Source organism: Dipodomys merriami, unplaced genomic scaffold (genome assembly GCF_024711535.1).
Source record: "Dipodomys merriami isolate MVZ:Mamm:240054 unplaced genomic scaffold, mDipMer1.0.p SCAF_1009, whole genome shotgun sequence".
Classification (NCBI taxonomy): domain Eukaryota; kingdom Metazoa; phylum Chordata; class Mammalia; order Rodentia; family Heteromyidae; genus Dipodomys; species Dipodomys merriami.
Window position 1 is genome coordinate 124091 of NW_027202282.1, and position 26441 is coordinate 150531.

General features: G+C 56.7%; 1 protein-coding gene across 2 annotated transcripts; it reads left to right on the forward strand.

Annotated features, from left to right (window-relative positions):
- Positions 1-4174: 4174 nt before the first annotated feature.
- Positions 4175-25706, forward strand: LOC138807220 (sodium- and chloride-dependent betaine transporter). 2 transcript variants are annotated; one of them, XM_069992817.1, is made up of 17 exons: positions 4175-4252; positions 4541-4667; positions 7096-7174; positions 9121-9378; positions 13634-13768; positions 15334-15474; positions 15933-16014; positions 16999-17131; positions 18474-18608; positions 19309-19412; positions 19661-19785; positions 21416-21528; positions 21932-22069; positions 22289-22391; positions 23128-23228; positions 23500-23670; positions 24846-25706. In XM_069992817.1, the coding sequence occupies exons 4-17, from the start codon at positions 9165-9167 to the stop codon at positions 24987-24989; spliced, it is 1839 nt and encodes a 612-aa protein (XP_069848918.1). In that variant the 5' UTR covers positions 4175-4252; positions 4541-4667; positions 7096-7174; positions 9121-9164; the 3' UTR covers positions 24990-25706. The 2 variants fall into 2 exon arrangements, with proteins under 2 accessions (XP_069848918.1, XP_069848919.1); XM_069992818.1 differs by lacking the exons at positions 4175-4252; positions 4541-4667 and adding an exon at positions 5381-5427.
- Positions 25707-26441: the final 735 nt, after the last annotated feature.

A 26441-nucleotide genomic window follows, 5' to 3' on the forward strand; every position in this document is an offset into this window, starting at 1 on the left:
GGGGGCGGGGAGAGGCAAGGGCCATGTGGAGACCCTCCTTCACCAGACAGTGGAGGGGAGGAGGCGGCCACGCAGCTCCCTGCACTTCCCTTACCATTCCCCCCCCCCTCCTCCTCCTCCTCCTCCTCCTCCTCCTCCTCCTCCTCCTCCTCCTCCTCCTCCTCCTCCTCCTCCTCCTCCTCCTCCTCCTCCTCCTCCTCCTCCTCCTCCTCCTCCTCCTCCTCCCTCTTCCTTCTGGTTGTAAGAAGGAGGCGGGTAGCTTCCTCCATGCCCACATTCCCACACTGTGTGTGCCCACCCCAGGCCCGACCCCCCCTCCCCCCCCTCCCCAGGGCGGGAGCGGGCTGCCAGCCACGCCCTTGCAGGCCCCAAGTAGGTCTGGGGAGGGGAGGCTTAGTGGAGGAAAACACTACCCCAGCAAGGCCAGGAGAGGGACCCTGCCCTCCAGGGACAGGCCTGCAACCGGACCCGGTGCTGTCGCCGCCAGCTGTGGCCACAAGAGGGTGGTACTGTGGCTCCACTGTGGGGCCTGAGCCGCCCAGACAGGTCCTGGAGCTGCGGCTGCAGGGGACAGAGGAAGGAAAGCCCCGTCCTGCCTGTTGCCGTGGCCCCAGGGGGTCCCACAGGTGCCGCAGCCGCAGCTGTGTTTGTGGAGGTGTTTGAACACACACACAGCTGCACGGCTCACTGGGATAAGCCTGGGTCTGCCTGCTCCCTGCACAGTGCACGTCCCCGCGACTCAGAGCTGCTGTCATCCGGGGTTTCCCTGGCTGGCTTTCTCACTCATCAGGTTTGGGGGGAATGCACAGAGGTCTTCTCCATGTCTCCGAGTTTGGATTTCTTGGAGTTGGGAAAAATTCAGGGAGAAAGAATAATGACACAGCAGCCCTTCCTGAGAGCTAACCTGGGCCGCTCTCCAGAGGCGTGACTGATTGGTTGGACGGGGCTCAGGTGTGCCAGGCTCGGTCACGGTCTTCCAGGGGAGAAGCAGATCCTTAGGAGTCGCTTGCCAAAACTCGGGGTACCACATTCCCCCACCATCTGCATCATCTGACAGTGTTCCCGGGAAGGCCGCTCCATGGGGACCCACCAACACCGTGGGCCCGACCCCATAAACAACCTGTGGCGAATGCCATCAAAGGCTAGGGCACAGGAAGGGAGCATGATGGCTTCATTCGGGTGGTCTAGAAGATGGCTCTAGGGATGTAGTATCTGTCAATCACTGGGGATGATCAAAGGCACAAGAGTCTGCCGAGCCCAGGAAGATATGTAGGGGGGGATTCGGTGACGGAAATGGTGAAGTGGTGGAACACAGTATGAAAAAAAAAAAAAAAACCCAGCCACTGGTACACAAGAAATAGTGATCAGGAAATAGTGCAAGGAATAGGTTGTTGGTCCAGGCTTGTGTGTCTAGCTCACACTGCGTGCTCATTAGAATTTGTGTTCATTTTCCAGGTGGTGAGTGAGAGTGTGCGTGCCACCTGCACAGGTTTGTGACAGGGCTCAGAGGAGATGCAGGGTGTGCGAGCTGGCCCGGTCTTACCTGGGGCGTGGCTACTGAGGGAGGAGACCTTCTGCCTGGCCAAGGCGGGGAAGTGAGAAGTATCGCTGGCCAAGGTTAGGGTTGGCCCTGGACTTGGCGTTCGCTTTCCCTGACTGGAAAGGATCAGGCCTGGATCCCAGCAGTTCCAGAGAAAGGAAGGGGGCACCTGTCACACGCAGAGGCTGCACCCGTTAGAGCAGAAAGGCAGCAGGTGACTTGAGCACACAGAGTCGGGGAGCTGCGGAGTTCTGAGAAGATGCCCATGGCGGTGAGAAGCGCTTAGTGAGTACGGAGCCCACTGGGCCCTGCCTTGAGCCCTCAGATCTTGCACACAGGTACACCAGGGCTTCCCAGCCCCTTGTTAGCTGTACACAAACCTGTACTGGCCAAGCACCCTCCTTTGGACCCTCGCGCCTGCTAGCTGTACGAGCCTGGGCAGGTTAACCCTCTCGGGGTCTCAGTTTTCTCTTCTAAAAAAATGAGAAAAATACTTCGTCCATCATAATATCGATAGAGTCCAGCAGAGAGTTCAGGGAAAACTGTCCTGTGACCCATCCAAGTAAGTCCCTCCAGCTTACCGCAGCTCCAGCCCCCCAGCTGCAGGCCCGGGGAGTGCTCAGACACATCCTCACTGTCCCCACAGCCCTAGGGCTGGAGAGAGCCCTGACGCAGCTGGGGGCCTCATGACCGGGCTCTGCATGGAGTGGAACCAGAGAGCAGACCACACCTTCATCTGTCCCCTGCTTCCAGAGGAACAGAAGGCTCTAGAAAAGGGACAAGGGCTAAGAATGCGGCTCAGTGGTAGAGCACTTGCCTAGCATGCGTGAAGCCCTGGGTTCGAATCCTCAGGACCACATACACAGAAAAAGCCAGAAGTGGCACTATGGCTCAAGTGGTAGAGTGCTAGCCTGGAGCAAAGAAGCTCAGGGACAGTGCCCAGGCCCAGAGTTCAAGCCCAGGACTGGCAAAATAGAAGGGGGGGGGACAACTAGAATTATTATTTTCCAGTTGCTTCTACCCATCCATGCATATATATATATATATATATATATATATATATATATATATATATATATATATATATATATCCATTCACGTATCTATCCATAGATCCATCCATCATCATCTATTTATCCATCATCATCTGTCCATCCATCCACCCACCATTCGTCTATTCATCTATCCATCCATCATCTATGATCCATCCATCTGTCCAATGTGAAGTACGTGCCCTAAGATCACACTGTATTCATTGATACGGACAGAAACAGAGGTTCCCATCCATTTAGTGTGCATGTTCTAGAAAAGAGTATGCGGTAGTGCCAGCCTAGATTTTTGGGGACTGAGAGGCCCAAGTTCACATCCCAGCTCCATCATTGACTCGTACATGGAACAAAACATTTAGCTTTCTACTCAGCCCAGCATCTTCATCTGTAGAAGTGGGACGGATCACGCCTCCATTTCAAGGCTCCTCAGGGGATCAGAAGAGACAGCACCTCCATGCCTAGCCTGAGGTTGGTACTCAGGAAACGGGGTCCACTCCAGCCTCTCCGAAAGGCTGCAGAGGCCAGGTCAGTGAAAACATCCTGGGGGTGGGGGTCGTGAGCAGTGCTTCTTAGCTACAGGGAGATGACCGATTCATGTCACTGGATTTCATCTGAGTATGGAGGGAACCCAGCCTTGGCTGGATTTTGTGCGAAGGCAGTATCTGGCATCCTGAGATTCCAGTCAGTACTCGGACTCACTGGGCTAGAGGTGAGTACTGGGAGATTGGGGGTTGGGGTGGCCTTGAATGGGGAGGGGAGGGTGCTCAGAGTTAAAGGGGTGAGGGATGAGGCAGCTTGGGGGGGGAGGGGTAGAGGGGATCAAACTGCACTCCCCGGAAGAGAGCAGTGTGAGTCTTTCATTCCGGGGGGACGGGGTGGACGCGTAGCGGTGGCCATTTCACTGAGTCGTACCTGCTTTCCTTGGTGGGGAGCCCCATGGGAGAGGCTGGGGGTGGGGGTTACTTGATGGAAAATTACAGACCCAAGATTCTGCCTTCACACCCCTCCACTGCTGCGAAGTTCTGAGAGAAGAAGAGGAAGAAGACGTAAGGGGAAATTTCCCATCTCCCCACCACTTCCCCTCCTCCCTGAAGCAGAAGACACATCTTGTCTTGAAGTGGGGGGGGGAGGGGGGACACTGGGCTTGGGATGACCCTGTACCCCAGTCCCCAGGAGCAGTGAGGAGACGAGATTCTGTGCTGAGAAGCCCACGGGGCACATGGTACATTGGCGGGGCGAATGCCCTAGGGCTGGGAGCCCAGCAGGGCATGGGCGGCGCCCCTCACCATGCAGCCCCTCTTACAGGGTTCTGCACACACACGGCCACGCGGAGCATCTGCGCTCTGCCTTTTCAGGGTGGGAAACTGAGGCTGCGGTCCTGGGTGACAGGAGAGGGACGGGAAGGGAGGGGTCCTCTCCCCCCCTCCCCCAGGCTTACCCCAGGACAAGGTGGCTCTGGGCATTTTCTCTAGGAAAATCCCAGGGAGAGGGCAGTGGCTGGTGAGGCCCAGGGCTTTGCTGGAAGCCACTGAGGGCAGGTATTGGGTGGAAAAGTCCAGTATGTGATTCACCCTCCTCCCGTGCCCACGTCAGGGAGGCCAGCCCCCCTCCAGGCTTCTCCGTGTCCAGCCTGGACGTTGGCCACTCTGGCTCTCCTTGTCTAGTAAGAGACACAGCCCTACCTGGCCCAAGGGTGGAGGTGGGGGGAAGGGGACCAGGACGGGGGCGGGGGAGATGAGGTCAGGCTGCGTGCGCCCCTTCCTCTCTGCCTGAGGGAGCAGCCGTGCCCACCGGAAGGAGGGGGCTGGGGCTGGGGGCGGGGGGGGGGAGGGGAGGGCAGAGGTCTTGGCTTCCTGAGGTTGGATGTTGGGATGTTGTAACCCCGGTTCACAGCCTTTTAGTCTCAGCCCCTCCTGTGCTTGTGCGCTTCTGACCCTCTTCCCACACACAGACAGACGACGGACGAGAAACAGAGCAGCCTCCGAAGCACGTGGATGGGACTCTGCACGGGCAGTGTGAGACCCTGCCCCTTCGGGTCCCTGCGCTCAAGGCCGCGTCCCCAGGACCTAGGAAGGCAGGTACGTGTGGTGCAGCCGACCCCGGGGACTGAGGTGAATCGGGACACCTCCCCCCAATCTCTTACTGCTGCCCCACAGGGCTGAGACCTGGAAGGCAGGACTTGATGGACTTGTGTGTCTGGGGGTCGGGGGGGGGCCACAGGCAACGGGTGCGGGGACTACCGGGGGCTCCCCAGTGACCCCAATTACCACAGCATTGAGGATCCTCCAGGACAAGCTCACAGATGGAGAGCTGACCCCCAGGGAGCTGGGTGAAAGATGGGAGGGGGGAGAAGACAAGAGCACCCCAGGGGTGGGAAGGACAGGAGTGGCCAGGGCCTACGATGGCTGGGGGGGGACCCAGGTGGAGGCTCGGTACTCCCCTCTGTGTGGAGGGAGGGCGGCTGGGCGTGTTAGTGTCCTGGGAGATCTGAGGGGAGGAGCAGCCCGTGGCCCACGGGGTGTGAGGGAGACGGGCTTTGGTGCCATGCACACAGGTATGTGTGTGCAAAGGGACGTGACGGGCACCGGCCTCTGTGTGCGCGCGCACACACACACACAGGGGTGTTGGTATGTGGGTGTGAGCTGGAGCAGGAGTCCGGCCATTCCTGGGCTGACGGGGGACAGACAGCCACAGCCGCGGAACGTGCCACCGCCCATGCCCAGCCCGCCCATGCCCACCCGAGCCCCGCCGGGGGGGGGGGGGGGGCGGCTCCCTCCACCTTGCCGTCTCCCGAACACTGAATACTCAGTGCAGACCCCCGTTTGCTCTTGGAGGATGGTGAGGCCCCATCGCCCTCCCCATCCCCCCCCAGCCCAGCTTGGCCAAGCAGGGGGACAGCAGGAGGGCGGGGGGGGGGACCACCATCAGCTCCTGGGGTGGGGCCTGAGAACAGAGAGCTGTCCAAGCCTCCTCTCCGCTGTGGGGCTCCGTCATTACACGTGGTTCTTAGCAAGCTGGCCAGAGGTGGGAGGGCGCTGTGATGGGGCTACACCTCCCTCCACCCTTCCTTCCCTCCTTCCCTTCTTCCCTCTCCCTCCCTCCCTTTCTTCTTGATTTGTTGTTGTTTTGAGACAGGATCTCATTATGTAGTTCAGCCCTTTTAGCTGTGTGTGTGTGTGTGTGTGTGTGTGTGTGTGTGTGTGTGTGTGTGTGTGTGTGTGTGTGTGTGTGTGTGTGTGTGTGTGTGTGTGTGTGTGTGTGTGTGTGTGTGTGTGTGTGTGTGTGTGTGTGTTCCTGCACACCAGTCCTGAGGCTTGAACTCAGGGCCTGGGCTCTTTATCTGAGCTTTTTTTTTTTTTTTTTCCTTCTCTCAAGGCTGGCCCTCTATCACTTGAGCTCTACTTCTAGGTCTCTGGTGGTTCACTGGAGATAAAAGTCTCACAGATTTTCCTGCCCAGGCTGGCTTAAACCAGGACCCCCCACATCTTAGCCTCCTGAGTAGCTAGGATGACAGGTGTGAGCCACCAGTACCTGCTGGCCCTTTTAGCTTTTGTGTGTGTGTGTGTGTGTGTGTGTGTGTGTGTGTGTGTGTGTGTGTGTGTGTGTGTGTGTGTGAAAGTTTGCTAAGTGCATTTATTTTTATTGATTGATTGATTGATTGATTGATTGATTGATTGTCAGTCGTGGGGCCTGAACTCTGGTCCTGGGCGCTGTCCCTCAGCTCTTCAGCTCAAGGCTAGCACTCTACCACTTAAACCACAGCCACTTCCAGCTTTTTCTGCTTATGTGGTGCTGAGGAATTGAACCCAGGGCCTCATGCATGCAAGGCAAGCACTCTACCACTGAGCCACCTTCCCAGCACCCCCTTTTTACTTTTGAAAAGAACCCAACATGGAGATCTTTGTGTTGCTCTTCTGTGTGTCTATATCCCCTCCTGACACTTCCTTCCCAAGTCTGTCTTAAGTCCCTCTTGCTGCAATTTTTAGCCTCTTTCCCCTTGACTTACCTTGGCTCTGAGCCAGTTTCCCTCATTCCAGCTTTCCTTCTTACCCATAAGTTTTTGTTCTTCCCAATAATCTTCTTTTCTGGTAAATATGTTTAAATTGTTATGATAAAGGTGATGAACAGAGGGGCTACAGTTACGTAAGTCTGGTAAAGAAGAATGTTTTTTATAACATAAAAAGTTACGTCCGGGTCTACGCGTCAACTCTTCTCTTTCTCCCCTCTCTCTGCCCGTATTAATGCATCCCCAGATCCTGCGCCCACACTGGGTTCTGTGACTTGCTCCCCTGTCTGGCTCTCCTCTGTCTCTCGCTTCATTCATTCCTTCATTACTGCTTTTCCTGCCAGGTCCCTTGGCAGTCCTGATGTTCGGGGCTTACTCTGACCCTGTTACCCCATGTCTTGGCAAAGACAATCTCTTCTTGTCTTTTACCATTCTCATCATTATCCACCCCACCCCCCTTCCATTATCCTACTTGAGCAAGGGGCCGTTCTGTCTTCCAGGGAGACTTAAAGCTCAGAGAAGAGGTGTGACTCCCCCAAGGTCACACAGCAAGACCCAGCTTTGCCACTCGTCATCTTGGTAAGTGTATTCAGCAGCTCCTCAAGAGTCTGTCTTACTGAGCAGCTGCTCTGTGCCACCTCCTGAGCCTCCCCCCTTTAGCCTCTGCTAGTCACGAAGATAAGGTGCTTGAGAGGCTGTGGTAGGGATTAGGGTTGTGGTCAGACGAGGCCCTGTTCTACCAGTGTCAGCACTCAGTGTTTCTCAGCCATTAACCCTTTGTGGTTATTGTTGTGATGAGTAGGCCTGCGTTGGACTCAGGCTTTTTGGTGTTCTTGGATCTGTGTGTCCGAGTTCATTCATTTATGCCTTTATTTGCTTGATGACAATTCGGGAGCCATTCCTCAGGGGGATGGCCCCCAGTCAGAACTGGCCACAGGAGCCTGAGCTCTGGGGGTCTGGCCTGCAAACCCCCCCCCGTGGGTTTGCTGTCTTACTCCCTCTCCTCCCTCTTCCCTTGAGCTCCAGGTCTTGGACCTGCAGCCTAGTGGCTCTTTCCTTGCTCTCCGTCCCGGGCTGAGCTTTCCATCCATGCCTCTGTGTGGGTTCCAGAATTTTACCCCGCCACGCTTTCCCCTGCCCGCACCCTCCAGAGTCACCTTCAAAAATTTCCATAACCTCCAATCGCTCCTGCCCACGCCTTTCTAACTGACTTGGGCTTGGGCTGTTGCCTGGGTTAAAAGGACCAACAAATAAACACAGATTCTTCCTTAATAAAAAAAAAAAAAAAAGACTCCCCTGTGTTTCCTTAGAGCCTTAGAGAAACATGGAGCCTTGCTAGACGGCTGAGGCTCAGGCTCACTTCATTCTCCTGGTACCTCTTGGAGGTGAGGGGCGGGGGGGCACCCCCCCCCCACAGCTGGGCATCTCCACCTGGCACTTCCCAGGGGGAGAGGCAGCAGGGCCTCAGGCCCTTGTGAGTCAGATCAAGATTCTGCTCACAGCCTGGCATTTGACAGACCCATGAGAGGGACAGAAATAGCGCTGAGAGCGGAGGGGGGCTGGGGAGCTTTGTCTCCCGGGGTGGGTGGGGAGCAGGGAGAAGAGGGGGTATCCTGCCTGCCCAGGATGGGTAGCTCCTGCTAGGACTCCTCTGGGTGGGGGGGGGACCCATCCCCATCATCTGACCCTCTTAGGTCACCTCCTACCAGGCGAGGGTGCTCTGTGACCTCTCTGGCACAAGCCGCGTCCCCTTCCTGCACAGCTCGGGACGGAGATACAGTGGGGAGGGGGAGACAAGGAAGGAATGGCTTCCTCAGGCGGCTGGCACTTGCTGCTGGTGCTGCCCAAGGTTCCCCCCTAGCCTTGTTCAGAGGCCCCACCTTCTGCTTGCCTTCCGATCGCTTGAACGCCCAGCCCTGGTGGACTCCAAGTGAGAAGGATCCATCACAGCGTGCCTGGCCTGGAGCTCCAGGCACCCACTCCGCTACCCCTGCCCTTTGACCCCAACCCTCCCCCCCACACACACACACAGCCTATGATCCCCTCTGACCTGGAGGCCAGCAGGGCCTTGGAGAACACAGACCATCTGGGCGGAGGGGCTGGTGAGATGGTGGCTGCCCAAATAGATCAAAAGGGCACTTGAGCTACAGAACCCAGGCTTGGGTTTAGGTCCCAGCTCTTCCTTATTGGTCTTGGGCAAGCAAGTCACTTGAGCTGCAAACCTGGCCAGGTCAGAGATGCTTCCTGGATGGGAAGCGGGGTCTCGTGGCTCCTTGGAGCAGAGTGGAACTTTAGGTGGAAATGCCAGGCAGAGTTTGAGAAGGAAAACAATATAGCAGGGGGCATGGTGCAGGTAGGTGCTAGAGCGCCGGCCTAGCAAAGCATAAGGCCCCGAGTTCAAAGACCAGTACCACCACCAAAAAAAAAAAAAAAAAGCAATATGCGAACAGCAAAGACTGGGCAGAGGGCAGAATGGGCTGACGCACATACGCACCAGAGTTCACGGCTCCTCCCTTCTCCCCCAGCCTTGGCCTCTCTCCTCCCGCCCTGCCCCCGCCACTCCGTGGAGATGGAGAGGAAAGTGGCAGTCCACGAGGCTGGGGCTCCTGTGATCTCCTGGGTCCCTGAGGAAGGAGAGACCACGGACCAAGAAAGCGAGGACGGGGCGAAGGACCGGGGCCAATGGACCAACAAGATGGAGTTCGTGCTGTCCGTGGCTGGGGAGATCATCGGCCTAGGCAACGTCTGGAGGTTTCCTTACCTCTGCTACAAGAATGGAGGTGGTGAGTTCACCTGGGTTGGCATCGGGGGCAGCGCCTGCCCAGACCCCTCGTTCTGGCCTGAGGGGGAGCTGGTGGGCTCTAACCTAGCAGCCCTTGTGGCTGGCTCACACATTCATTTTACCTCTTGAAAGAATTCCCTGTATTCTTCCTGGAGAAATATGTATTATAAATTCCAGAAATATTCCAGGAAAAAAAATTTAGGGATTCTCCTAAACAATACACACACACACACACACACACACACACACACACACACACACACACACACACACACACATTGTTTAGGAGAATCCCTACCATATACATATAAATATATATAAATAAATACCATATATATATGTATATATATGGTATTTATTTATTTATGCCAGTCCTGGGGCTTGAACTCCGAGCCTGGGCACTGTCCCTATCCCCCTCCGTACTCAAGGCTAGCGCTCTACCACTTGAGCCACAGCACCACTTCTGGCTTTTTCTGAGTAGTTTATTGGAGATAAAAGAGTCTTACAGACTTTCCTGCCTGGGCTGGCTTTGAATTGTGATCCCCAGATCTCAGCCTCCTGAGTAGCTAGGATGACAGGCATGAGCCACCAGTGCCTGGCAAAAAAAATACATGTTTTTAAAAGTGGAATCTGAACTGAAAATGTAAAAGCTTTTCTTTCTTTCTTTTTTTTTTGTGGTCATTCATGGGGATTGAACTCTGGGCCTGGACACTGTCTCTGAGCTCTTTTTTGCTCAAGGCTAGTCTCTACCACTTTGACCTACAGAGCCAATTCTGGTTTTCTGGTGGTTCATGAGAGATAAGAGTCTCTCAGACTTTCCTGCTGGGCTGGATTTGAACTATGGTCCTCAAATCTCAGCCTCCTAAGTAGCTGGGATGACAGGTGTGAGCCACTAACCACCCATCTGCTTTTTTTTTTCTTGTGGTGATTCCCCATATAATGGGGCATAACACCTATTTCTACAGTCTTTCCATTGTGCTAGGCCTTACAAACAATCTAGAAATGATTTCTGGTTGCTAGGAGGAGATCATCAGGTCCTGTGCTGTTTTTCTTGGAGGGTCTTGAGCACTGTGGGTTTGGGCAGCGAGGAGGATTCTAGATCAGTTTTCCCCCAGTCACAGTAGGCCAACTACTAGGGAAAAACAGGCTGCCACCCCTGTACCCTGATCCCTCATTTTTAGTGAGACCTGGATCCCAATCTTGGGTCCAGGAAGGGGATAATCCTAGCTACTCAGGAGGCTGAGATCTGAGGATTGCAGTTCAAAGCCAGCCTAGACAGAAAAGTCGGTGAGACTTCTACCTCCAATTCGCCACCAAAAAAAACAGAAGTGGAGGTGTAGCTCCAGCCTTGAGCAAAAAGGCCCTGAATTCAATCCCCTGGACTGGTACAAAAAGGGAGGAGAGGGGCAGAGATTAGTTTCTTTATTACAGACAACCTAGAAATGGATTTATACAGGTACACAATGTCACAGGCTAATACAAATGTAAATTTTTTGCTTTAGGCAAGAGTTATACATGGTAATAATAAGGTTTATCTCAGACCAATGATATGCTCTGATTATAGTTAAATACAGTTTTTATTAATTTATGTAGGGAAATTTGTTGGTTATTAATGAGAGTTCAGTAGAGAAAAGTCTTTCAAAAAAAGTAGAAAAAGTCAGTGCAGTGGTTCACACCTGTAATTCCAACTGCTTGGGATTATGCTTGCATAAATAGGACTGCAGTCCAGGCTAGCCCAGGAAAAATACCATGAGACCCTCTTTGGAAAATAGCTAAAGCAAAAAGGGTTGGAGGTGTGGCTCAAGCTAGAACACCTGTCCAGCAAGCAGGAGGCCCCAAGTTCACACCCTAGAAACACCCCCCCAAAAAAAGTATAAAGTAGAAAACCATAGTACAATTATTGGTCCCGCTACAAAAAAGGAAACTACAAAACAAATCATCCTGAAGAAATGGTTCCCCCTTAAAGAGAACAGATGCTAACTGTTGAGCGTAGCATGGAAAAGCCCTGCAGGGAGGAGGGAGGAGAGAGGAGAAGAAAAAGGCCTAATTTAGAGAGAGAAGAGGATGTGAGGGGGAGATTTCCAATCAACTCCTAGCTTGAAGCCACTATGTCTGCAGACATCTCCCTGCCGCGGACCGGGTTCTGTCGAGGCGACGGAGGATACCTAGGGGAGGAACCTGGAATAGGATGGGGAGATGGCAAACAGACAACTCACACACATTAGGAGTGGATGCTGAGTACTGAGTGCTGAGTGCGATTTAATGCAGAGGATAACAAACTTTTATAACAGAAGTCTTCATAAGAAAGGGCAAAAGGTTACACAATCTTGCTGCAAGGCTTCGTTCTTGGATGGTCACCAGCTGGTCGCCTGAAAGGGCAAAAGTTTACACAATTTTGCTGCAGGGCTTCATTCTTAGGTGGTCACCAGCTGGTCGCCTGAAAGGCACTTGTTTCCGGCTTATCTCTAAGAAATATAATGGGTTTTGACGTTTGTCACCATCTCACCATTACCTTATTTCTATAGAGGCCTTAATTATAAGGTTACGGAGGCCTAGATCTAGCAAGTCTCTTAGTAAATGAGAGTACCAGGAAGTTCTTTCTCCTAAGTAGTTATCTCAGCAACTGCCATACATTCTTTCTGTTCTAGCCGCGCCTACAACTTTTTGTAAATTTCTTATAATTCCTTCTGCTGGAGTGACTTTGTGAAACCCCCAATACTTTTATATTTACTTATAACTTGTCTACTAGCCTCCATAAGAGGGGTTTCAGGGTAGCACTTAACTCTGGTGAGTTAGTCATATTTTTAAGACACTCATCAGATATTGGAGTCGTCAACACTCTTAAGAAAGAGCTTTGAATAAGGGAACGTTGACAATGAGTAAGTACAATGAACAGCAGAAACAGTAAAAGATTGATAGGCACTCTTATGAGCAGAAGAAAGACAGAAACACATCTTTTCCCAGGGGGTTTTCCAGCCTTTTCCCAGGAGTAGGCCTCTTAGAAGCCCTATTCTCCGAGGTAGACTTCGGTGAAGTCCCAAAACTTGGAGATAGGTTTCTGTAAAGCCCCATTCTCTGAGGTAGACTTCGGTGAAGTCCCAAAACTCAGAGATAGGTCTCGAGGCCCCTATCATGGTCTGATAGATGGTTTCCCATGCTAAGCAGACTCTACTGGGGTCGGTGTGGCATCTCCCCATGGCTGTTCTGGGGCTGCCCACGAACTATGGGCCAGGCAGAGCCTCAGGATAGAGAGACCCTGTCTGAACACAAAGCAAAACCCAGAAATCTAGAAGGAAGGCTGTGGGGCCTGGCTCAGCGGTGGAGGGGTAGCCTGGCGCACACAGGGGGCCCTGGATTACAGCCTGGGCCCTGAGAGGAAGGGAGAGAGAGGGAGGGGGGAGGGAAGGGAGAGGAAGAGACACTCTTAGGATCAGACAGCCAGCCTGGGTTGGAGGATGGACTCAGTGTGTTTGTTTGTGCCTTGGATTTTTGCATCAGTTTTGGCCTCTGTTCTCTTGTCTCTAAAATGGCGGCGGTCACGCAGGTCCTATGCAGTGGCAGGTTGTTTCGTGAGGACTTTTCTGTTGACCAGACACACAATGAGCACCCGACAACTGCCCAGTATTCTTTGGCAGTGAGGCCTGGGCGCTTTGTGCATCCCAACATGAGCGCAGGGGCCCAGGGCTGCCTGCCTGCCTGCCATCCGGGGTTCTGATCCAGGCAGATCGGAACCCAGCAGAGGGGAATGCTGAGAACTATTAGCAGGAAACAGTGTCTGTCTGAGGTGTTCCTGTTTGTTTATTTTTCTCCCAAATGTGTCAAACCTGATAGCTTAATAAGCATATCAGATCATGCAGAACATATGTCTTGTTCCAAAAATAATACACAAACAAGATTTGTGAGGGAAAAAAATCAGAGCCGGGTGCTGGCAGCTCACGCCTGTAATCCTAGCTACTTGGGAGGATCTGAGGATCCTGGTTTGAAGCCAGCCCAGGCAGCAAAGTCCCCCGTGATACTCTTAATCTTAAAAACTGGAGGTGGAGCTGTGCCTCAAAGTGGTAGAGTGCTAGCCTTGAGCAAAAACGGCTCGGAGACAGCACCTAGGCCCTGAGTTCAGTGGGAAAGCCAAAGCCCTATCACCTGGTGGCCCACAGACAGGACGAGGCCCCTTTGGGCCTTGGGGCAGAGGCTCTGAAGGGCAGGGCCCAGGCGCAGCGCGTGGCTCAGCCCTCATGCCCCTTCCCTCTCCTCCACAGGTGCCTTCTTCGTCCCCTACTTCATCTTCTTCTTCAGCTGCGGCATCCCGGTGTTCTTCCTGGAGGTGTCCCTGGGCCAGCACACCAGCCAAGGGAGCGTCACAGCCTGGAGGAAGATCTGCCCCCTTTTCCAGGGTGAGTCTTCCTGCGCAGCATTTGCCCATCGTCCTCCCTCCCCTTCCTGTGCAACATCTGCCCATCATCCCTCCCCTTCCTGTGCAACATCTGCCCATCCTCCCTCCCCTTCCTGTGCAACATCTGCCCATCATCCCTCCCCTTCCTGTGCAACATCTGCCCATCATCCCTCCCCTTCCTGTGCAACATCTGCCCATCATCCCTCCCCTTCCTGTGCAACATCTGCCCATCCTCCCTCCCCTTCCTGTGCAACATCTGCCCATCCTCCCTCCCCTTCCTGTGCAACATCTGCCCATCATCCCTCCCCTTCCTGTGCAACATCTGCCCATCATCCCTCCCCTTCCTGTGCAACATCTGCCCATCATCCCTCCCCTTCCTGTATAACATCTGCCCATCATCCCTCCCCTTCCTGTATAACATCTGCCCATCATCCCTCCCCTTCCTGTATAACATCTGCCCATCATCCCTCCCCTTCCTGTATAACATCTGCCCATCATCCCTCCCCTTCCTGTGCAACATCTGCCCATCCTCCCTCCCCTTCCTGTGCAACATCTGCCCATCATCCCTCCCCTTCCTGTGCAACATCTGCCCATCATCCCTCCCCTTCCTGTGCAACATCTGCCCATCATCCCTCCCCTTCCTGTGCAACATCTGCCCATCCTCCCTCCCCTTCCTGTGCAACATCTGCCCATCCTCCCTCCCCTTCCTGTATAACATCTGCCCATCATCCCTCCCCTTCCTGTATAACATCTGCCCATCATCCCTCCCCTTCCTGTATAACATCTGCCCATCATCCCTCCCCTTCCTGTATAACATCTGCCCATCATCCCTCCCCTTCCTGTGTAGCATCTGCCCGCTTCCTTAACCCTTGCCCACCTCACTCTCCATCCACTGCTCAGCCTGGGCTAACTGGACAGACAAGCTTCGTGGGGGCCGAAGCTTACACAGCTTGGGGATGAGGACCCACAGCATGGAAACCAAGTTACCAAAATCACAAAGAGCAGATTTGGCGCAGGTCTTGGATGGGGTCTCTGAGCCTCCTCTGTGGGTCTGTAGGGCTGAGTGTGCGCTGAGCCTCCCACAGTGCCCACCCTGATGCTGCAGACAGACAACCAGAAAAGGCAGTCCAGAGGGCTCCCTTGGGCCAGGGGACGGACCCCTGTCCAACTAGGGTGTGGCCTCTGGTCTCTAGAACTCAGTACAAAGAGGCCAGAAGGGGCAGGGAGGGACAGGCCCTGAGGTGGCTGCCAGAGAGCCCAGCGGTGGAGCTGTGCACAGTGGTGCACATCTATAATCCCAGCACTTAGGAGGCCAAAGCAGGAGGATTGTGAGCTTGAGGCTATTTGGGGCTCCATCGTGAGATTCTGTCTCAAAAACAAACCAAGTAGAGACAGCAGAGGAGAGAGGAGAAGGAAGGGAAGGGGAAGGAACAGGAATCCATGTCCGTGACAGAACCCCCGTGGTCCTTGTCCTGAGCCCACGGCTGGCGGCTTCCATGCCGTCCCTGCTTGCGTTAACATCACCCTGGTGCGCTGTGTGTCTCTCCCCCACCCCTGTTCCGGAAGGCATCGGCCTGGCGTCTGTGGTCATCGAGTCTTACCTGAACATTTACTACATCATCATCCTCTCCTGGGCCCTCTTCTATCTGTTCAGCTCCTTCACCTCCCAGCTGCCCTGGACCAGCTGCTCCAATGCCTGGAACACAGGTAGACCCCCGTGCGCCAGCCCCCACCCCCACCCCGGTCACCATGGTGACGGCTGCCGTGGTGGCGGTGGCAGGCTGTCTCCGCCTCCTCCCGTGTAATAGTTCCCAGGCATCTACTATGTGCCAAACATGGCGCCAAAGAGGTGGAGACAGCCTAGTGGGGCAAAAGGGAGGGGGGGGAGTGTGGGATATCGCACTGGTGTGGGGGGGCGTGGGAGGGAGAGAGGAATCAGAGGGGCAGCACTGGAGGGAGCCGGCCGTGGGGGCTGCCTGGGACCAGGGGCCCTTCTACACCCAGCCCTGGCGCTCTCGGAGATGGAGCCCCCAAAGAAAGCTCTGGGGCCTAGCCATGGTGGAAGGCAAGGCGCTGGACGTGAGGACAGAGGCCAGGGGAGGCTTCGGGTTTGAGGGGCTCCTCATCTCCTCCGTCACTGACCCCTCCCCTGCCTGTGTCCGCAGAGCTCTGCGTGAACTTCCTGAACCACTCCGCAGCCGTCACGCACTCCGAGAACTTCACCTCGCCCGTCATAGAATTCTGGGAGTAGGTGCCACCTTCCAGGCCCCACCCCCCCACACACAGGGGAAACCTGCGCGTCTGAGCTGTGCGTGGTCGGGATATCCCAGGGGTGCATGTTTGAGACTGTGGGCACGCTGTCTAGCCTTCACCCACACCACTGAGAGACAAGGGAGTCCGCACCCCCACACATACCCCCATGTTTGCCCACCGACACTCCACGCCCACACCCCACACCCAGACCTGGATTTTCCACCCAGGCCTGCTTACATTCCCCCATTCACTGTCCTCCGGCACGGTCAGGTCCTGCGTTCCCCTGAGGTCCAGGACCCCCATCCCTGGACCCCCACATACCTCGGGGTGCTGACAGCCTGGGGATCTTCCAAACCCTGTCCCCATCAGCCAGGGGAGTGTTTACACCACGGAAGTGTGCCAGCCAACCTTCCCACGATCGTGCACCCCTCTACCCCCCGCCTGCCCGCGTGTGTGTCCCTCTTGCTTCTCCCCAGCCTGCCTGTGCCCCACCGGCTGCAAACCCCAGCTCGCTCACCTACGTCCTCACCCGCATCTGCCTGGCTGGCCAGCGTGGGCGCTGCTCACACCCGCTTGCCTTATGTCATCTTTATGTCCCCCTGCGCATATGTAAACACACACGCACCTGTACATCCACCCGAACACATACCCACCACGTAAATGAATGTCCACTCTCCCACTCCTGACAAACCTCACACGCCCTCACCCTCTCTCTTTATCTCTCTGTGCAACAGTTAGAGAGACACAGATGCCCGTGGGATTACGGTGATGGGGGTCCCCCCCACCCCCAGCCAGGGTCCCTGACACCACAGGTGGGAGCGCAGGGGGAGACCGGCCTCCCCTGGGAGGGAGGAGCGGGAGGCGGGGGGGGGGGGGAGGGAGGCATGGGATGGGGTCAGCTCTGAACACACTGGGGGGACAGTGGCCGTTTGTCCCTTCGACCATTCACCCGGGTGTTTGTTCTTCCCAACCCACCAGGAGACGCGTCCTGGGCATCACCTCCGGCCTCCACGAGCTGGGGGCCCTGCGCTGGGAGCTGGCGCTGTGTCTCCTGCTCGCCTGGATCATCTGCTACTTCTGTATCTGGAAGGGGATCAAGTCCACGGGCAAGGTGAGCTGCGCCAGCGGCCCCGGCCACAGCCCGCCCTGCGCATGGGCACTCCAAGGGGTCCCTCCTCCCAAGAGATGAAAGGAAGTCCTCGGGGTCCCCCCTGGTGGGGTGCGGGGCCATGGCAGGAAGGCTCCACAGTTTTGGCCTGGGATAAGGAGAGGTTTTCTTTTTTTGGTAGACTTCAAAAGGCCCGTTTACATAAATAATACTCAGAGCCAAATCAAAAAGCATCAAAATCTCGCAGCCGGAGCTAATCTGTGTCTAGGTGGCCAGTGGGCGGCACGTTAGATCTGCTGGTCCCTGGGGACCTTGGTGGCTCTGCTTACTCATTCCTCTCAGGAGTCGGTCACTGCGTGTGTGTGTGTGTGTGTGTGTGTGTGTGTGTGTGTGTGTGTGTGTGTGTGTATTGTGCTGTGTGTACAGTACTCAGGAGCCACACTCACAACTGCTTATTGTACATGATTCCACCTGAACAGGAGTCTCAGTACACAGAGCTCCAAGCAGAACTGCCTGGCTAGACGGGGCGAGACTGAGCTCCGCTGTGGAGTGAGTTCAGGGGGAGCGGGGGGGGGGGGGGGTTATTGCTTCCCACCCAGAGACCAAGGACACCGCTCGCCGCTCTCACCAGCCAGGCCTGGCAGGGGCTCAGGCCGCCAGTCAGGCCCCTACCCAAGCTGTCCCTTTGCCTGGCTTGCTGTACAAGCGAGATGTGGGGGTAATGACGCACAGGGCGGTCCTGGGTTGGGACACAGGACCCCTGTGACTCCGAGGTCCCCATGGGCGGACTGACACCCTTCCTCAACCTTCACCTTGGGAACGAATCACCGAAATCTCCCTGCCCATCCCCGCACCCTCCCTACACCAACCCCCCCCCATGGGAGAGGAGATAGCAGCCAGGGTAAAGGATGGAGGGACACCAGACTGCAGTGTGTGCGTGTGTGTGTGTGCATGTGCGTGCGTGTGTGTGTGTGTGTGTGTGTGTGTGTGTGTGTGTGTGTATGTGTGCTTGTCAACCCTGGGGCTTGAACTCCAGACCTGGAAGCTGTCCCCGAGCTTTTCTGCTCAAGGCCAGTGCTCTACTGCTTGACCCAAAGCTCTACTTTGGGGTTTGGGGTGATTCATTCAAGACAGGAGTCTCATAGACTTTCCTTCCCTGCGCTGGCTTTGAACCGAGATCCTCAGATCTCAGCCTCCTGAGTCGCTAGCACGACAGGCGTGGGGACATCTGAAGTTGGGGCCCGGTAGGGAAGCCTGGGCAGTGGGGAGACTCAGGGAGGCTCGCGGTCTCTCCCGGGAAGCCCCCCCCCGCACCCAGGAGTGACCTCGGCCCCCCTCCCTCCAGGTTGTCTATTTCACGGCCACCTTTCCTTACCTGATGCTGATCGTCCTGCTGGTGCGCGGCGTCACCCTGCCCGGCGCCTCCCATGGCATCCTCTACTACCTGAAGCCGGACCTGCTCCGCCTCAGGGACCCGCAGGTGGGCTCCGTGTGGCGCCGGGACTCCGGGGCCGCTCACCCTGCGCCCATCTGTGCTTGGGCAAGTCTTGCCTTTGCTTTAAAAGCCGTCTATAAATACAGGGGGCGACACAGAAGACAACCCAGAAAGGAACTAGTGCATCTCTTGGCATCTATAATTCTGTTAGCACAGCAGTATATTTCCTCCCCAGCTATTTTTGTTTTGGATTTTTTTTGTGGGTTGTGGGGCTTGAACTCTGGGCCTGGGCACTGTCCCTCAGCTCTTCAGCTCAAGGCTAGCACTGTACCCTTTGAGCCACAGCGCCACTTCCGGTTTTCTGGTGGTTCATTGCAGATGAGAGTCTCATGGACTTTCCTGTCCAGGCTGGCTTTGAACCACGATCCTCAGATCTCAGCCTCCTGAGTAGCGAGGATTATAGGCCTGAGTCACTGGCACTTGGCCATATATCCTTTTTGTTCTTTAACTAATTCATCTCCAAATGCCAACCGCTTAGGTTTGCCAACAGAATGTACCGGCGTTCCATGAAGGGCCAGGCGCTGCTGCCGTGATGGGGATGGGAGAGTGGACGGAGGGGCGGGCATGCTTGTGAGCAGGGGACCCAGGCACCACACCAGGGAGACCCAGGGGTGGGCTGGTGCGCACGCCAGCGGCCTGGGCTCCCTTCCGACCCTCCTACCACATCCCCGGGCATCTCACGCAGGTGTGGATGGATGCCGGCACCCAGATCTTCTTCTCCTTTGCCATCGGCCAGGGGTGTCTGACAGCGCTGGGCAGCTACAACAAGTACCACAACAACTGCTACAGGTGAGGACAGCCCTTCCGGAGGGGACAGGGATTCCACTGGGGGACTGGGGGGGCGGGGAGGGGCCTGAGCAAAGACCCACCGGCCTGGGCCTGCCCCGGACGCTGCAGCTGCTGCTCCCAGACCTTGCCCGCTTTCCTCTTCCCTCTCTCACATCCTTGCCTTGTCTTTCCCCGTTTGTGCCCCCTTCCCTCTTCACCCGTCCCCTCTCCGTCTCCATCCCTGCCTGCATCCCCCTGCTTGCACACAGGGACTCCATCGCCCTCTGCTTCCTGAACAGCGCCACCAGCTTTGTGGCGGGCTTTGTTGTCTTCTCCATCCTGGGCTTCATGTCCCAAGAACAAGGGGTGCCCATTTCCGAGGTGGCCGAGTCAGGTGAGTGGCCTCCCGGCCTCCCAGCTGTGGTCCTCCTGCAGACCGGAGGAACCGGAGCCCCGGCCTCAGGACCCTTTCAGCGTCAGGGGCAGGCAGTGTGGGACACACTGGGTTTCTAGAATGAGATGGGGATCGGGAAAGGGGAAATGCTTGCATGCATGTGTTTATGAAGGAATGGATGAACAAATGAATGTATAGATGGATGGGTAGATGGATGGATGAATGGATGCATGCATGTGTGCATGCATGGGTGGGTAGATGCGTGCGTGCATGCATGGATGATGGATGGATGGATTATAGTGGATGCATGGATGGGTGGATGTATGTATGTATGATGGATGGATGGTGGATGGATGGATGAATGAGTGGTTGGGTGGATGGATAAATGGATAGATGGATGAGTGGATGGAGGATGGATGGGTGGGTGGGTGGGTGGATGAGTGAATGGATGGATGGATGGATGGGTGGGTAGGTGGGTAGGTGGGTGGATGAGTGAATGGATGGATGGATGGGTGGGTGGGTGGGTGGATGGATGAGTGAATGGATGGGTGGGTGGGTGGATGGATGGATGGGTAGATAGATGGATGATGGATGGTAGATGGATGGATGGATGAGTGGATGGATGGATGGATGGATGAGTGGATGGGTGGATAGATGGATGATGGGTGGATGGATGGAGGGATGGGTGGGTGGATGGGTGGGTGGGTGGATGGATGGGTGGATAGATGATGGATGGATGATGGATGGATGATGGATGAATGGTGGATGGATGGATGAATGGATGGATGGGTGGATGGATGATGGATGGTGGATGGATGGATGATGGATGAATGGTGGATGGATGGATGGATGGATGATGGATGGATGGGTGGGTGGATGCATGGATGAATGGTGGATGGATGGATGGATGGATGGATGGATGGATGATGGATGGATGGGTGGGTGGATGCATGGATGATGGATGGATGATGGGTGGATGGATGAGTGGATGGATGCATGAATACATGCATGGATGGATGGGTGGATGGATGCATGCATGCATGCATGGATGGGTAGATGGATGGATGGATGGATGCATAGATGGATGGGTGGATGGATGGGTGGATGGATGGATGGGTGGATGGATGATGGATGCATGGATGGTAGATGGATGATGGGTGGATGGATGGGTGGATAGATGCATGAATACATGCATGGATGGATGGGTGGATGCATGCATGCATGCATGGGTAGATGGATGGATGGATAGATGGATGCATGGATGGATGGATGGGTGGATGGATGGATGGGTGGGTGGATGGGTGGGTGGGTGGATGCATGAATGGTGGATGGATGATGGGTGGATGGATGGGTGGAGGGATGCATGGATGGTGGATGGTGGATGGATGGAAGAATGCATGCATGCATGCATGGATGAAAGGATAGAGAAATGATGAACAACTTGCTCTCCTCAGGAAGAGCAAAACAATGGGTAAGTCCACTGTGTCCTCTTGAACCACTCCCACGCTGTGTGTACACGGGTATGCCCAGACACACATGGGGCTGGGTGGGGGTGGGGCGTGGGGGAGGGCTCCTCCGTGCTGCCCAGAGCCCAGAGCCCAGAGCCCATGGCCCATGCTGTGCTTGGCAGGTCCTGGGCTGGCCTTCATCGCCTTCCCCAAGGCTGTGACCATGATGCCACTGTCACAGCTCTGGTCCTGCCTTTTCTTCCTCATGCTCATATTTCTCGGGCTGGACAGCCAGGTACAGTACCCATGCCCAGCCTGCCCTGCCCTGCCCTGCCCAGCCTGCCCACCCTGCCCTGCCCTGCCCACCCTGCCCTGCCCACCCTGCCCAGCCTGCCCTGCCCTGCCCACCCTGCCCTGCCCTGCCCGGCCCAGCCTGCCCTGGGACCTTCTTCCAGCTCCTATTCCTCCCGGCCCTGCCTCAGAGCCTTCTGCTGCCCAGGGCTGTTATTTGGGGTTCCCACTGATGTCCCCCCACTCTTCTCCTGGCCGCTCAGCTCTGGAGGCCCGGCTTCAGCCCCACAGCCTTGCGGACAGAGCCTTCCCCCCCTCCCAGCCCCCCCCACCCGCTCCCAAGCCCCTGCGGCAGGGCAGGCCGTGTGGGGGGCACCCGCACAGCCCCTCACCGCCCCCGCCCACAGTTCGTGTGCATGGAGTGTCTGGTGACCGCCTTCCTGGACATGTTCCCCGGGCAGCTGCGCAGGCGCGGCCGCCGTGAGCTCCTCATCCTGGCCATCGCCGTCCTGTGCTACCTGGTTGGGCTCCTGCTGGTCACCGAGGTGAGGGGGCCCCGGGGGAGGAGAGCCAACCGGGGAGATGGCCCCTGCGTCGCGTCCCTGTCCCCTGTGTCCCTCCGCCGTCTCAGGCCGAGGGTCCACCTGGTAACCAAAGGCAGGTGGTGGCCATTAGCGGCTTTTCCCAGCCAGCCGACCCAGGAGGAGGAAGAGGAGAGGGATCCCCGCCCCCACCCCAGCCCTGACCCCCCTCCACCTCCACAGGGCGGCATGTACATCTTCCAGCTGTTCGACTATTACGCGTGCAGCGGCATCTGCCTGCTCTTCCTCTCCGTGTTTGAAGTGATCTGTATCGGCTGGGTGTACGGTGAGTCCCCCCAGCCCCACCTTCCGCCCCGGGAGGCCGCAGCAGGGGAGGGAGAGCTGGGAAGGGGCAGAGACAGCCAGGGGCTTCCTGAGAGTGGGAAGCCCGGCGTCTCTCATTCGGATGGCGAGAGCCCGGTTCCCCGCAAGGCCCGAGGAAGCTGCTGAGCCCCCATCCCCGGCTGGAGCCCCCTCACACAGGCCCTCAGCCACTTGGTTTGATGCCCCCCACCCCCAGATTCCCTCCTTCCCGTTGCAGTGGCTGGTTCAGTGCCTGGGCGTTGCTTGAATACTTGTGCAAACAGCCTTTCCCACCCGCGTGCCCGCCCGTGGCGCCCACCAACCCCAGCTGAGCTACTGGGGAGGGCTGAGACCCCCGGCCCCAGCCCGCCCCACACTCCGCTTAAGTCGCCCGCAAAAGGCTGGAGATGGAGCTGTGGCTCAGGTGGTAGAGCGCTTGAGGGCCTGAGTTGAGGGACAGGCCCCGAGTTCAAGCACCAGGGCCTGGCCGGCGCAGAGTGGCCTTTTCCACAGCAGCTGCTCCCGTGTCTTCCCAGTGCTTGTGGGGGGGACAGGCACGGGGGGGAGGGGCACCCCGCCTTGTGGTGGTGGCCCTGCCTTCCCCCCAAGCTCTGCAGCTCCCAGGGGGCCACCACCATCGCAGGGAGGGGCTGGGAGGAGCCCAGGGGCCCGGGGACACCCCCTCCTTCTGCTCCTCACCCTCCCCCTTGCCTGGGCAGGGGCCGACCGTTTCTATGACAACATGGAGGACATGATCGGCTACCGGCCGTGGCCCCTGGTGAAGATCTCCTGGCTCTTCCTGACGCCGGGACTCTGCCTGGTACTGCCCGCCCGCCCGCCTGCCCGCCCTTCCTCCACGCCCTGTGAGACCCTCCCCCCCCCATGCCCCCTCCTCCCGTTCCTGCTCCATGCCTTCCTGTCGGCCTCGCCCCGCCATTTCACCTCTGCCTGCTCCATCCATGGGGGGCGGGGGGGGGGTTCCTGGCCCTGGAGGCCTCCGGGCTTCCGCTGGGGTCTGACCCGCCCCGGGCTGTGGGAGCAGCGGGAGGGCCTCCCTCATGGCCTGCTCCTCCCTGCTTCTCTCCACTCAGGCCATCTTCCTCTTCTCCCTGAGCAAGTTCACGCCTCTGACCTACAACAAGGTGTACGTGTACCCGCCCTGGGGCTACGCCATCGGCTGGCTGCTGGCCCTCTCCTCCATGGCTTGCGTTCCTCTCTGCGCCGTCATCAACCTGCTGCGGGCCCGGGGCTCCTTCACGGAGGTAAGCAGCAAGCTGGGTGCTGTGGCTCAAGCCTGTCATCCTAGCTATACACACACACACACACACACACGCACACACACACGCACACACACACACACACACACACGGAGCTGAAGATGCGTGGGGGGGGGGGCAGGGAGGTTGCAGTTCGAGGCCAACCTGGGCTTAAGAAGTTCCCAAAGCCGGGCGCTGGTGGCTCACGCCTGTAATCCTAGCTACTCAGGAGGCTGAGATCTGAGGATCGAGGTTCAAAGCCAGCCCGGGCAGGAGAGACCGTGAGACTCCTATCTCCAATAAACCACCAGAAAACCGGAAGTGGCGCTGTAGCTCAAGTGGTAGAGTGCTCGCCTTGAGCTGAAGAGCTGAGGGACAGCGCCCAGGCCCAGAGTTCAAGCCCCACAACCGACAAAAAAAAAAAAAAAAAAAAAAGAAGTTCCCGAGACTCCATCCCAACCACTGACCGGGAGCAGTGGCGTATAACTTGTCATTCCAGCTACCAGAGAAGTGCAGGGGTAGGGCACGGTGTCGTATCCCTGTGACCCCCAGCACCCCAGGGAAGGACAGGCTGGCTGGGATATAAAGTGAGACCCTACCTACCTTGAAAATAATTAACAAGTGCCAGGCAGGCACCGGTGGCTCCCGCCTGTCATCCCAGTGACTCAGGAGGCTGAGATCTGAGGATCATGGTTCAAAGCCAGCCTGGGCAGAACAGTCCCTAAGACTCACATCTCCAATGAACCACAAGAAAACTGGAAGTGGTGCTATGGCTCAAAGTGGTAGAGGGCCAGCCTTAAAACAAAACAGCTCAGGGACAGCGCCAGGCCCTGAGTTCAAGACCCACAAGGGGTGGGGGGAGTAGTTGGCATAGGGCCCGGCTGCTCAGGTGTCAGTGGGGACGGGCTGCCCCATCTGTCCTGCCCTCCCCCCTGAACACATCGTCCACCCACCGGCCACACGCGCTGCCACCAGCTCCGTCCCAAAAAGGTGGGCGTGGCTCCGGCCATCACCTCGGTGCACCTTCCACCTGGCGAGAGGGCGTGGCCAGCAGTAGCGGTGATGACCGCGTGACGGCCGTGGCCCCGGCCCACGCCCTGGGAGGAGAAAGCGGAGCTGGCCGGCCTCTCGCAGCCCGCGGGTCTGAGCTGAGCTGAGCACACCTGCTTTCCTCTCCGCAGCGCCTCTGGCAGCTAGTCACGCCCGACCCCAGCCTGCCCCAGCCCAGGCTGCGCCCCAGCGCGGAGGGGGGCCTGGCCCAGGAGGGCGGGCTCCCCACCGCCAAGGAGGGCCTCGTGGCTCAGGAGAAGGAGACGCACTTGTAGCAGGCGGCTCCGGACCAGGCCCCCTGGGAGACAGCGTCTGCTGAGACCTGGGGGTGGCGGGGTGGGGGGCACTGTGGGCACCCCGCTGGGCCCCGGCTGAGCCCAGACCCTGTCCTCGCCCTCAACTGTGCTTCTGTAGTTTTTATTATTAGCATACATCTGTTATGCGGGGGGAGGAGGGGTGCCATGGCGATCATGTGTGCACTGTACTCCAACCCCTCCCCCTCCCTACCGTCCTCCCAACCCCCCTTCCGGAAACAGTTTCAACAGCTTCAACTGTTCCCGGCTTCATCCAGGAAAACCTTCTAGGCACCCCCTGTCAGCCTCCCTGGTGCCCAGCCGCCCACACAGCCTGTACCCCTCCACCCCGGCCCCCCAGCCCATCTACTCAGTGTATTCCAAAACTGCACACCCTCCCTGCCCTTCCCCCCCAAAACTACGCATCCTCCCCTGCCCCTTCCCCTCCAAAACTACGCACCCTCCCCTGCCCCTGCTCCAAAACTACGCACCCCTCCCCTGCCCTTCCCCCCCAAAACTACGCACCCTCCCCTGCCCTTCCCCCCAAAAACTATGCACCCCTCCCCTGCCCTTCCCCTTCTCAGTACTCCTTCCGTCAGAATGGTATACCGTGTCTTTCTAAATACATAATTCTATGTACAGAAATACATGTGTGTGTGGTGCATGTATGTGTGTGTGTGTGCGCGCGCGCCTGTCCATGAGTGGAAAAAATGCAATAGGTTTATGAGCTCATCTCAGTCTGGCGTCCTCCATTTACATTCATTTTCCTGCCCATGATGCGGTTTCATTTTCCTTTTCATGGCAGTGTACCATTCCATTCTACACACACGTGCACACACACACGCACGCACGCACCTACATTCCATTCTACACACGTACACACACACACTCTACATTCCATTCTACACACACATACCCTACATTCCATTATACACACGCACCCTAAATTCCATTTTACACACACACACACACACACATGCATAACATTTCCCTTCTACACACACACGGGCCCTAAATTCCATTCTACACACACACCCTACATTCCATTCTACACACACGCACCCCTAAATTCCATTCTACACACACACACCCTACATTCCATTCTACACACACACACATGCATTACATTTCCCTTCTACACACACACACAGGCCTTACATTCCCTTCTGCACACACACCCCACATTCCATTCTACACACGCACGCGCCCCACATTCCATTCTATACACACACGCCCCACATTCCATTCTACACACATGAGCCCTACATTTCATTCTACACACATGCACCTTACATTCCATTCTACACACGCACGTACCCCACGTTGCATTCTACACACGCACACACCCTACATTCCATTCTACACACACACGCACCCCACATTCCATTCTACACACGCACCCCTACATTCCATTCTACACACATGCGCCTTGCA

Coding starts and splice junctions, on each gene's coding strand:
- LOC138807220 (XM_069992817.1), top strand. CDS start 9,165: ATGGAGAGGAAAGTGGCAGTCCACGAGGCTGGGGCTCCTGTGATCTCC. Junction 15,475..15,932: donor CTCCAATGCCTGGAACACAG/GTAGACCCCCGT, acceptor CTGTGTCCGCAG/AGCTCTGCGTGAACTTCCTG. Junction 16,015..16,998: donor CCCGTCATAGAATTCTGGGA/GTAGGTGCCACC, acceptor CCAACCCACCAG/GAGACGCGTCCTGGGCATCA.